Here is a 13,074-nt window from a genome sequence, read left to right as displayed (position 1 = left end):
CTACAGTTCGCAGATTGGGCAGAAGATCGTTTGACCGAGGATGGTCAATTTTACCAAAAAATCATCTTTTCGGACGAAGCTCCTTTCCACCTCGATGGTTACGTTAACAAGCAGAATTGTCGCATTTGGGGCACAGAAAACCCACACGTAATCGTCGAGAAGCCAATGCACCCAGCACGAATCACTGTATGGTGCTGATTTTGGTCTGGTGGAATCATCGGCCCATTTTTCTTCCAAAATAAAGAAGGAACCGTAACCATCAATGGTGAGCGATTTCGACGAAATTTTCTTCAAGTAAATTGAAGAAGTAAACTTGGACAACATTTGGTTCCAGCATGACGGCGTTACGTGCCATACAGCAAACGCTACACTCAATCTTTTACGCCCTATCTTCGAAATTTTAAATTTTATATGGCCCACCGTATATATGTCGACTGGTGCGTTAGAATCTGCTATCTTTATCGATTGTCCATTTCATGGATTTGTGTTATCGGTGCGAAAATGAGCTTCGATCAAAGAGCCAACATTAACTTTTGTTTTAATATTGGTAAAAATATTACCGAAACGTTTCAATTGATGAAACAAGTTTATGGCGATGATTACTTCTTTGGGAGCAGAGTGCACGAGTGGTTTCAACGTTTTCAAAGTGGTTGTGAGGACACAAATGACAATCAACATGTAGGCCAATCAAAATCCGTGATCACCGGAAATTCCACCGAAACTATGCGTGAATTCATCAAAAATCAGCCGAAATCATTATTGAAAATCATGGAAATGGAATTGAACATCTCCAAAACGTCGATTTATCGCATTTTGAAGCGTTTGGTGCGCCGTATTCGACATGTTCGGCCCGAATATCGCGAAGATGAAAGTTGGCGTTTGTTGCACGATAATGCGTCGTCCCATCGATCGACGCTTGTGACCGATTAATTGACCAAAAATCACATTTTAACCATTAACCGTAACGTATTCACCTGATATGGCACCGTGCGACTTCTTCCTTTTCGGAAAAATGCATTTGTCCATGAAAGGAAAGCGTTATGCAGACATAGAGACCATTCAAAAGACTACTGGCGGCCATAACGGCCAAGGAGCTAAAACACTCGTTCGACATGCTTTTGGACCGTGGGAAAAGCTGTATTGAAGCAGAAGGAGACTATTTTAAAATAAATTGATTTTGCCGAAAAAACCATTTGTTCTATTGTTTTTTAAGTCCTGTTTACTTTGGAACGCTCCTTGTAAATATACATATAATTTAGGATAGATTTTTTACTTTGTGTTATACATTTTTATTTCAAAGAATATATAAAAATTTAAAAACTCTTGTGGTACCGAAAACTAACATAAAGTTGAATGACTTTGACACATCTGACAGGTCTCTTTCAAGAATCATTCATCTAAGTATCAAGCCCGAAGAGAATATCGGATATGATAAATATTGCGTATAGTTTAAAGCGTAGGTTTATTTATGAAATCAGCCGTATTTAAATACTTTATGGAAATTACGGATTTATTATGCATTTCCTACGAAAAAATATTGTCACATTTCAATAGTTTTACTAAGCTTTCATATAAAATGGAAACAACGTATCATCAAAAATAAATTTATTGCCAACGATTCACTACATCATGTTACATATGTATATGTAGTATAAATTTGTCAGATCTAAACAATATTTATAACTATTTTTTAACCAAAACTCAAATTTTGTTTCAATATGAGTGGTTTCTATTATATCGTTTTGCCTTCACCTGTAAACTTATGAAAAGTGATGTTATTTTTCATTTTAAATTATTTTAGAAAAATCATGAGGCAACTTTTATCTGACCAATAGTGTACGTATGTATTGTGCCAACTAGCGCGCATCCTTAGACATTAACCGGTAACATTTTGGGTTACTATGATGTGACTGGAAGTGCTTGGCAAATCGGAAAATAAATCGATTCTCAGCAATATTCTCCAAAGAGTGCAATGTGTTTTGTGCCAATTTTTAAGAAATCTAGTTTGTTTTGTTTGATTAACAATATTGCTTAACTCTTGCTTGCTTTAATGTTGCTGACTCTTCTCTTACATTTTAATATCAGTGCGGAAATAAAGTAGTAGCTTTAAAAAATAAATATTTGTTGTTTGTTTAAATTGAATTTTTTTTGTCATTTATATGGAGAATAGAAAGTTCGGAACAGGCAGCTTTTGCTGTTAATATTAAGGGTTCAAATTTTCAGTGGCATGTTTTTCAGCTGTTTGAAAGTGTTTTGCCTGTTTTTAGTCAAAAAAAAGTTATACCATACATATATGTATGTAGTCGAAAACCAGTAGATAGTAGAGGCTAAGCTGAAGTATTCATATGTGATAGTTCATATAAGAAACCCCAGGAAAAATAACTTATTTGGCAAATTTTTACTCACATATTCTGTACATAAAGCCTAGAGGAAAATCTACAGTATGCAAACTATTTGATCACATCCGGTGACAAAATGTTTGTTTGCAACTTTTTTTTGAAATAGCAATCTAACTTTATTATATACAAAAAGGTAGTAACTTAAAATTAACAATTTTTTTGTTTCAAACAATTTGATAAAATTGTTAAAAATATCTTTGCTTCACATCTGATGAATTGGTTGACATAAATGATTTTTTTTACTTAAAATTAAATTACTTGGTTATCAGAAATCGCACGCTTGATCTTAACCCAAGTATGTTCGATTGAATTGAGATCTGTGGATTGAGAGGTCCAGTCGAGTACTTAAAATTCGTTGCTTCTAAGACAAGCTATAGGTACACTCTTGCTACAAGATGACGACCGACACGTCCTTGCCTCACACTTGTAGCCTACTACACAAACCGTGTTAAAGGATATCAACCGTGACCTACTCTCCCATCACCTCATATCACTACAGTACCACCTCCAAATTTTATCGTTGGTTGAACAATACAGCTAGCCAAACGTTAACGAAATCGTCTCCAAATCCATTTTTCCAAGACGGTTTATTATTGTTTCGCCCGACTATATGACCAGTTTCCAGTCATTTTAGGTGTAGGTTTATATTTTTTGTAAATTGGAGTCTCTATTTACGATGTCGTTTTGTCAAGTGTTTTTTTTTTACTTTGAAACGTTCGTGGAATTCGTTATTCCGCTATTTCTTCCTGATAGCTTTACTTGCCACATTTATTTCATGCCTGTGAAAGCGATCCCACCTAATTCGACCACATTTTCATGCACACCAAGTGCGCCTTTCCAGTGTAACTTTCAAAATTTGATTGCTTCCATAAATGTTTTTTACACATAAAGGGCGCATGGATTGTCTTATTTTCGAAACTACGCCCTCAGAAAACCTAACAAGTCTTGCGATTTCTTTATGCGTTGTATTTAAAGGAGCGTTTAGGATTTGAAGGTAAGAAAAAATGTTTTTTTTGCGAATTTATTTTTTAAATATGGATTGACTATTTTATTCGGACCTTTTGTACATTATTGAGCACACCTTTGACAATCTTTTTCATGCAGAAATATTGCAGAAATATGGAAACATAAGGCGGTAACACAGATTCTCCCAGAACGTCTTGAGAAAACAACACATTGCCGTGTTCACCACAACTCGGCTGGAAATTATGCGAAAATAAAAAACCAAGAAAAATTAGTCTAATTATAATCAAATCTTCATACGAGTATACTTACATATACTTCACTCAAAGCAGTCTAAAATAATGTTGAAAATTACTTACTTTCATTTTATCGGTGATACAATGGTTGCTTCTTCGAAATGTTAAAATTAAATCAGCTTAGTTACACTTCACTTAAGCTCGAAGACAACAAAACGCAGAAAAGCCATTTCCTTTTCGGTTTCCAATGAAACGGATGCCAAATGCAAGCAAATAATTTCTTCGAATCAGGAGCAGATATAAACTTATTGATTTTACTAAAAATTTATCTGCAATTGAAAGCTTTGCAGAACATTGATAGTGGTTAGGAATAGGGATTCTGCGAAAAATGGTACGCTCAGTTTCAAAGTTAGAATAATATTTACTATTGAATATCTATAAAGGAAATTTTGTTGCGGCACTTTACGAGCGGCGGTATCAGTGCTTGACTCTTGGTTGACCTTTGCTGCAATAATGGATATATATTACTCCTTTAATTTCAAATATTTTTGAATTGTTCTCCATATATGCAACCGCAGCCAATTTTCAGAAAAGCTAAGATATCCATTGTTGTGGAAATGCTCAACAAGTCTAATTGTAACGTTTTTGGATTTATTGTAATTACAAATAATTCGGTGAAAAATACTTTTTACAAGGAATTTCGTTTCCTTCATTTTCTTTTTCTTGGTTGCCTCAATGTCGAAGTTTCTCAAAAACCAGTTAAGGGAAAATTATTTATTTTTTTTTAAGATTAGCTCTATTACTTAATTTGCCACAAAAGAAAAACACTCCTTTGTTCATTTTGTATGTATATCTATACATAGTCGTAATTCATTTTTATTTTTCAACCTTAATGTTTTCAAAATATTAATCACGATTATTAATTTTTATCATACAAAATACACACAAATGCATTATGTGGGTGCTTGATGCTTTTTACACTTTTACTTTATCACTTATGCCTACAAAGTTTAATATACAAATGACTAATTATTTAGGAGCTGTTAAATTTAAATTTCGTTCGGTAATTAAAAGCAATTACTTGAGTTCGGTAATTAATTGTTATGATAAATTATTTCAGACATAATGAATAGTTGAAATAATAAATAAAATATATATAAAACGAAAATAATTAATTTAGTTTTCCATTACTTTTAGATTACTCTTAATTACTATCATTTAGAGATGCAAATTCATTTTATAGATAAGAATCTAAATGATTTTTTTTTTAGTTCGACAAACATAATTATTAATTATACATAGATAGTAATTGAAAGTAATTAAAAAATAATCATAATTTTTGATTATCGAAATTTTTTCGACGATCATAAAAATATATTTTAATATTTTATATTAATATAGATAGTAATCGATTGAAATCGATTAATTAAAAAAATAATCATAATATTTGATTATCGAAATTTTCTCCACGATCATTATAATATTTTTTTTATTAATTTAGATAGTACTCAATTGTAATTGAAGGTAATTTAAGAGTAATTATAACTTTTGAATTTCGGACTTTTTTTCGACAATCATTTATACTAATATATTTAATATGAATACAGATAGTAATCAATGGTAATTGAAAATAATTTAAAAATAATTATAATTTCTGATTAGCGAACTTTCTTAATAATATAGTTTATATCAATATATAAAATACACAACTATAATTAAAAGTAATTAGGAAGTAATCATAATTTTTGATTATCGTATATCGAGTAATATTTGAAATTAATTTTTGTGATAGTAATAGTTCGTTGAAGATAAAAAGTGAAAATAATTGCAAATAATATTAATTACATAGATAGTAATTAATTGTAATTTAAAGTAATTAAAAAGTAATCATAATTTTGAATCATCGGACTTGTTTCTCGACAATCATAATAATATATGTTATATCAATATTGATAGTAATCAATTGTAATTGAAAGTAATTTAAAAATAATCATAATTTTTAATTATTGTGAATTTTTTCTATATGAGTAATACTTACACTTATACTTTTTTTACTGGCATATATCTTTAATGATAAGGAGTGCAAATAATGGCAACTATCATAAAAAATTACACTTATCACCAAGCATTACCATTAGTAATCATAATTTAACAGCTCCGTTTTATTTACATATGACATGTTTTAAATTTTCAATATATTTTTAATAAATTTTTATTAGAAAAATATTTCTGCCGATGTGCAATATAAATATTATTATAGGATTACTTTAATATTAATGCATATTTTTACTTTTTTAACAAATTCATATAAATAAATTGTTTTGAAACCGAAATACTCACTAATAGGCGCTATTTACCAATTGAACAGTGTATTGTGTTTAAAAGCAAAAATTCTCCCACAACCATTGACAATTATTATTATGTACTTATAAATACAACAAGAACAGCTATTATATTTTTTATCTTTTTGTTGTATCTAATAAATTGGAAGTGACTGCCTGGCATACACTCATATGTACACCTGCCTGCAGTCAAATTTTCGTTAATTGGTCTTAGTGTGTACACATATATAAATAAATATATATTTAGTCTCATTTTAAGATTTATTGTAGGTACTTAAGTGTAATTCAAGTGTTTACTGAATATCCAACTGCAAAATACACTTCTATGGGGCTCACTAAGAAGGCGTATGCTGCACTGGATGGTTTTTTGTGTATATCTTAAGAATGCTTACAAATTCTAATTAGACTTTTTAAGTGTTATTTCATTACAAACATTCAGAGACTGACAACTATGTATTGGTAATTATATGTCTTATATACAAATACTTACATATATACATTACTTATTACTTATTATCGCGCTTAAAATGATCGTTGTCTGCTTAGATACTGCTGTAGTGTACCTTGGAACGCTACTTCAAACAAAAAATGCAATTGGTTTCGTTTACTTTTTAATTAAAATACATTTTTGTAATTCAAGTGAAGAATTCGTAACTTAACTTAAGGTAATTGTGTAAAAAATCGAATTACTGCAATAATGACTCATGTTGTGTCACATGCAGGGGCGGTTTGAGCTAATTGCAGGTTAGAAACTGGATTGTATTCATATAGTATACGAGGTTTGACAATTAAGTAATGAGACTGATTTTATTGCCGCACTTGTGGTAAACCTTGACCTTGAAATTCCCTTTCTCTTTTTCCGGCATCCCTCCCCTCTCCATTGATATATGTACCATCGCTCTATCCATTTTTAAAGAAACTTGGACCTAAGAAAAGTGGAAGCAAGATTCGTTCGTTTGTGAAACAGTGGTTTCCGACTACCAGCATGTCATGAAATATGTTTACATTACTGGCGATGAGTCTTGAATATATAGTTACTTTCGACCCGGAAACGACACGTCAAAGCAGGTCAAAAATCAAGGTTATAGTGACAGTTTTCTTAGACTATTGAGGTGTGATTCACTCCGAATTTCTTCCGACTGGACAAACTGTCAACAAGGAATACCATTTGAGTGTTGTAGGTCGTGTGTGCGAAGCTATTCGTGAAAAGAGGTCGGTTCTTCGTGAGTTTTTCAGCAATTGTATAACCAATATCATGCCGCAACCACTGTATTCACCTGACATAGTTCCTTTTGACTTCTGGTTATTCTGCAAACTCAAACGATCCCTCCGGGAAAACCGTTTTGAGTTAATGAAGACATCAAACTTGAATTGCTACGCGCATTGAAGGATATTCCGGCAATTTAACAACTATATCAAAGATTGGAAAATATGTTGGCACAAGTGTATTGGGTCAAATGAGATTACTTTAAGGGACCGACTAAGATTTTGAAGACTAAATTAAGAATTTTAAAATGTGAACAAAGTCTTACTACTTTATTAAGTGCAGAAATTTAATATCTCTTTGGCTCTTAAGGGATATCGTTTTTTTTATCAATAAAAAATAGTGAAATAGCTCAAATGTTTATTTAGAAATAATAAGGGAAAGTTATTAGCCCCTTAGCCTTAGTGGCCATTGGTTTTAGTGTAGGAGTTGAACCGCCTCTGCATTGTTGACTACGTATTTGCGTATTAAAAAGTTAAAGTATGGAGCGAATTTCGAAAAATAACTGCACTTTTAATAATTTCGGCTTATAAATGCAAAAAAAAAGTTTTTACACAACAAAAAGTACTTAACAATTTTATTTCGTTTAAGTTTTGAAAAAATTTGTTGCTTGTTTTTGTTCATATATTATTTTTAAATTTTTATACTATTATTAATATTAATTTATTATTAATTATTTCTATTTTTTTTATGTATGAAAATATTTGCTCATTTATATAATCCTTTCGTATTTATGTAATGTTATTTAGTTAATGTTTTTATAATTTTTGAAATTCAAATTTGGTTTATCTATAGGCTTCGTAGCACAGAACTGCATATACATGTTTAGTATTTACGGTTTTATTACAAAACTGATTTTTTAAGTTATTATTTTATTTATTTTACAAGCTTAAAAGCTACTTATTTAACACTTTATAAATGAATAAAAATTCAATGCATTTTTATACAACTATCTTTCAATTATTTTATATAACTACGTATTAATTAATTATTTTAGATAATTTTATGTTAATTAATTATTATAATTACTTACACATATCAATATTTTTATCGTTAATCTTTTTTCGTAAAATTATTTGAGCTTATCATTTTCTGTTTAATAAACTAATATATACATATATAATATATATTATTTAGTATATAGTTACAGATATTTTTTATGTATATTATGGCCCAAATTGATTTGTTTCTCCAGACGTCCTCTGAAATTTCAGGTTTTGCTCTAAAGTGAAGCATCTAACGCAAAAAAGCGTTTTATTTTCAATTTAAACCGTGTCTAAATCATATTCCTTCTTCCAGGTGGAATTTTTTCATATTTCGTATTCAATCAATGAACTTGAACTTTAAAATAATGATATTCTATTTTTAAATCAATGAAATCTAAGTTACACATCAAATGTATTGAGCATTCATACAAGTGATTTATGCATTCTGTGTTGCTCATACGACATTGTGTACTGCATTAATTCATATACAAGGGCTGATATATAACTTTAACAGCGTAAAACTTTTAAAGAAATGTTTTTATGAAAAATAGCGCGACTTTTTTGGAAGGCAGAAGATTTTGTGTTTGAATATAATTTTTTAAAAGTTGTAGGTTTATTTGGTTTGGAAAAAAAATTATTCCAAATGATCAAAAAATCACATGTTATTCACATGGGAAAAGAGATACAGTCATAGACATTTGATTAAACGCATTTACATACTTTTTTTTGCAATAGCACCCAGCATTGGGTGATCATTTTAAAAATATTTTTAATTAATTAATTTTTTTTTTCAAATAATTTATTTTGGGTAGAAACTTTTTATAAGAAATAAGGGTAGAAATGCATTGTTTTTTTGGTGCATACTCAGTCATTTAGTTCTGATTTCTCCAAACTGAATAAGCAAGCGAAGCAAATGCGTCTGGTAGTGAACGAGAGCAATGCGAAATTTTTCCTGTCATCAAAGAAGCAGTCGTCGCACCCGTGACTTGGCTCCCACTTCACTGTTTACAGTTTTAGCTTCGAAGTAGTAGATAATTTCGTTTATTTTCGAACCAGCATTAACACCAAGAACAATATCAGCCTCCAAATCTAAAGCAGAATAACTCGTGCTACTTCGGACTGAGTAGGCAATAGAGAAGTAAAGTCCTCAGTCGACAAACAAAGATTGTCCATAAAAGCACCCCATACCATTAAAGAGCCCCTTCCAATGCCTTACGCCTCATTCGTTGGCCATGTTTTTCGCCGGTAGCCTGCCAAGAGATGCTCAAACCATCAGGACCATGAAGATTGAGTTTCTTCTCATCCGAAAACATCACGTATTCCCACTTTTTCTTCTAGTGAATATATTTTTGAGCAAACGCCAACCTCTTCTCTGCATCTTCGACAAACTAACCATTTTCTTCCATTTTATGCCCCTGATTGCTATTAAAATATACGCAATATGTCGTTTCATCGTTTTGGTGGACATAATTTTTCTTTTATTTGTGCACATGCCTGCCCGTTTTTGGTGGCTTCGTCACGATTGCGGCCTTTCTCACGAAAGCTCAGCTTTTTATCACCTTGTAGCTTTGGTCTCTTGTCATAAATTTCATGCTTTTTAAATAAATTTCGAACAACTGTCTCAGATCCGCCAATTTTGAGTGCAATATGGCGATTCGACATGTGTTGTTCATTAAAAAATTAATTTTTTCAATTTCCGAAGCAGTTAACGATTTTTCCTTGATCATGACCAAATTTTTTTAATAATCCAAATATTTTATTTCGGTTTTAAATTGTCGATACTTACTCATACAATTAAAAAAAGTTGAAAAAAATTTATGATTTTTATACTTAAAGCATCTACTTAATCAAATGTCTCTTTCGGTACTTCAAAGATCTGCTATAGCCTGAAAGACTCAGTAGCCTCAGCTGAGAGAGGATGAAGCTATGTGTAGAAGTTCATGCAAGTGAGGAAAATTCTCTAAGCGTCATTCACTTGTGAGTGGCCAGAAACGATTCTTTTACATATGGTTCAAGCAGCTTACGACTTTCGGCCTTAGACCACGTATCCTCTGGTCAGATAAAAAACATCCGTTTGAAGGCGAGCTAAGAGTTGTGCGCTGGGTTAAACCCTCGCAATGAAATGAAGAAAGCAGCTTCGGATGAGAAACTCGCTTTACGTACTGACTCTTCACATTTATAAAGGCGTCACGAAGACGAGAGGAGATCAACGAGTATATCGTTAGGACTGTGATCACTTAGCATATTTTTGTATACACTTCTTAGCTATACTTTAAGTTTAATAGGAAAAATATCAAGCATTTTTAGTGCGTTTAAATAAACGTCTATGGCTGCATGAGTTAGGCAAAGTTTACATTGAAAATAAAGAGCTTGTTTGCGTTGGATGCTGTTCCTAGGTCAAAAACTAAAACTTTAGCGGCCATTTGTAAAAAAAGTTATTTTTGGTAATAATGGACACCACAATATAAATATAGGTATATCTATTTAGTTCACAAATTTATTAATTAACGGTTATTAGCATGTTTCAAATGCTGTGCTTGGCAAAATGTTTAATTTCACGGTTTATTTATTTATTTATTTTCATTAATACTTCATATTTTCAATGAATTTCTCGTATAAAGCAGTACATTAACACTTAGGTCTTCTTAATTATTAACATTAAATTACTGAATCTATAAAAATCTAGCTTAATTCACTATAAAACTTAACAAGCTAAAATATAAAAACACATTTAACTTTCATCAAACATTAACAGACAGTCTCAATTAAGGAGCGAATAAAACACTCCATAAAACCAGCACTCACTCACACTTAATATGTACATACATATGCACTTAGCTAACTTACTGTTGAATTAACATTTTTATCTTCCAACAGGAGGAACACCTTGACTCTAGCGGTATGCTGTAAAAAATACATAAATACAAAAGTGCTAAGCACCGCGCTACAAATACAAACTGCTACTGTTCTACAATACATATATGCAGCTACTTATGTACATAGATACATATGCATATTATATTGCACATAACTGTAAATTCGTTGCAAACTAAAATTACGAATTGTTAAGTAACCGCTAATGCGCACTAAGTATATATACATGATCTTGTTGACATATACATATATACAAATAAGCACACGCACACACACACATACATACATGTGTAACGTACGCATGCTTACACCGAACACGCATTAGAGTCCGTCGTCGACAAAGCTGCCCAGTTTTTAATCCTTACATATGTCTGTCTGCATGTATGTTGTAAGCCGCTTAACATTCGACACAGTCCTTGCAGCGTTTGCAGCATTTAAAGCAGTTAAGGTGACCCTCCACACCGGAGTCAAACACACGTCGTGGTGACCCGCGTCAATCGTGTCATTTCCATGCTGCCGAAATTCTTTTTGAAAAACAACGATTTGAATGTTGTGCGGAATTGTTTTGACATCAGCCCGTAGAGCACGAAGCCGACGGCGGCATTGATGAGCGCCAGCAGATCCATCATTTCACCGAATGGTGGATAGCAAACGAAGAAGAAACATTTCTCCAACACACCCGACAGTAGACCCAGTATGCCTTGCGGAAATTCGGTGACCAGGAAGAGTATAAGTACGGCGACCAGCAGCATTGTGGTGCGGTCAGTGCGACGATCACATTTCGGGGGACTGTGGAGTGTACAAAAGTAAGTTGAAGAAGTTTGTAAAATATCGTATCTTTAACTTATACTAATATATTAGTTATTCCACAATTTAGTATTTCATTAGAGAAAAAATATTTTTTAATTTTAATAAGATATATAAGTATTTCGTAAAATTTCGCATAGTTCCACAATATACTACTGTGGGCAAAAAATAGTAAGACCTTTTAATGTAAATTTCATGCAAAAACCTATTCGTCGAAATATTTTCTTTGCTCATGACCCGGAAACAGCCGATAAATTGGATAATGGTTTTTGTATTCGTTGTATACGGTATTTCGTTGGATAGGTCCTGGGGGAGATTTGTATAGGTTGGAAAGGGGCATGAAGCAAAAAAAATCGATAACCGAATATACCGATCATAGTCCGAGGGGTGTTAAATTCATTGCATCCCGCACGTCGTAGGATAAGTTAATGGGGTCTGGAAAGGTAGGAAAGTTGCAGAAAACGAAAAATCTCGATAAGTGTGGTCCAAAGTTTGAGGGATGTTAGATTCGTTGTACTTCGTGGGGTGAGTTTAGGAGAGATCTGTAAAAGTAAGAAAGGTGCAAAAAAGGAAAACTTTCGATAAATTATTTCCATAGTGCGAAGGGTGCTAGATTCGTTGTACCCTTGTTCAATACTTCGTTGGGTACGTCTGAGACAAGTCCAGATAAGTAGGAATTTAACCGGCTACAGCAAGCCGTAGGGGGTCAGAGCTTTTGAATATTAAATTTTGTTCTCATATCCTTCGCTAAGAAACCGTGATATGTTGAATGTAGTCAGAGCACTAATTTTGACTTAAAGCAAGTGTCTATTTACGTTTTTTGTTTGTCTTCAAAGAAACGATTTATGGAAACTGCTAACATAATTTGAATCTAACGATAAGTTTTAGAATCTTAATAACTGATGAATTGCTCATTTAGTCCATTAATACTAAAGAACAATAGAGAGAACACTGCTCTTCTTAATAATGACAGATCCTTTCTCTGAAGACGTGTTCGGTTATCTGGGCAGGATAAGATTTTTGCTAGGGGATTAGGATGATTTTGCAGTTTCAAAAGGTATTTTTACGAGGTAGTTTTCTCTTTTTGTCTACCATTGATATTTTAAGATTACTAGGTGTTTTATGGTTGCACCTGTTAGGTCTCGTAGAGTTTTTTATTGGAATCGTTGTACTTTATGGATACTAAGTAACGGGTGATTTTTT

General features: G+C 32.1%; 1 protein-coding gene across 3 annotated transcripts in view; it reads right to left on the bottom strand.

The window, feature by feature from the left end:
• Nucleotides 1-8,370: 8,370 nt before the first annotated feature.
• The window catches only part of LOC105229117 (G-protein coupled receptor dmsr-1), a 283,338-nt gene continuing 278,634 nt past the window's right edge, over nt 8,371-13,074 (bottom strand). For all 3 annotated transcript variants that reach the window (XM_049453470.1, XM_049453471.1, XM_049453469.1), the window contains one exon: nt 8,371-11,853. In XM_049453470.1, coding sequence (XP_049309427.1) covers nt 11,532-11,853 — 322 coding nt within the window. In that variant the 3' untranslated portion in view covers nt 8,371-11,531. The remainder of the gene's footprint in view (nt 11,854-13,074) is intronic.

This window comes from Bactrocera dorsalis, chromosome 3 (assembly GCF_023373825.1).
Source record: "Bactrocera dorsalis isolate Fly_Bdor chromosome 3, ASM2337382v1, whole genome shotgun sequence".
NCBI lineage: Eukaryota > Metazoa > Arthropoda > Insecta > Diptera > Tephritidae > Bactrocera > Bactrocera dorsalis.
Note: the sequence above shows the minus strand (reverse complement) of the source record. Positions and strands in the feature narration are given on the sequence as shown.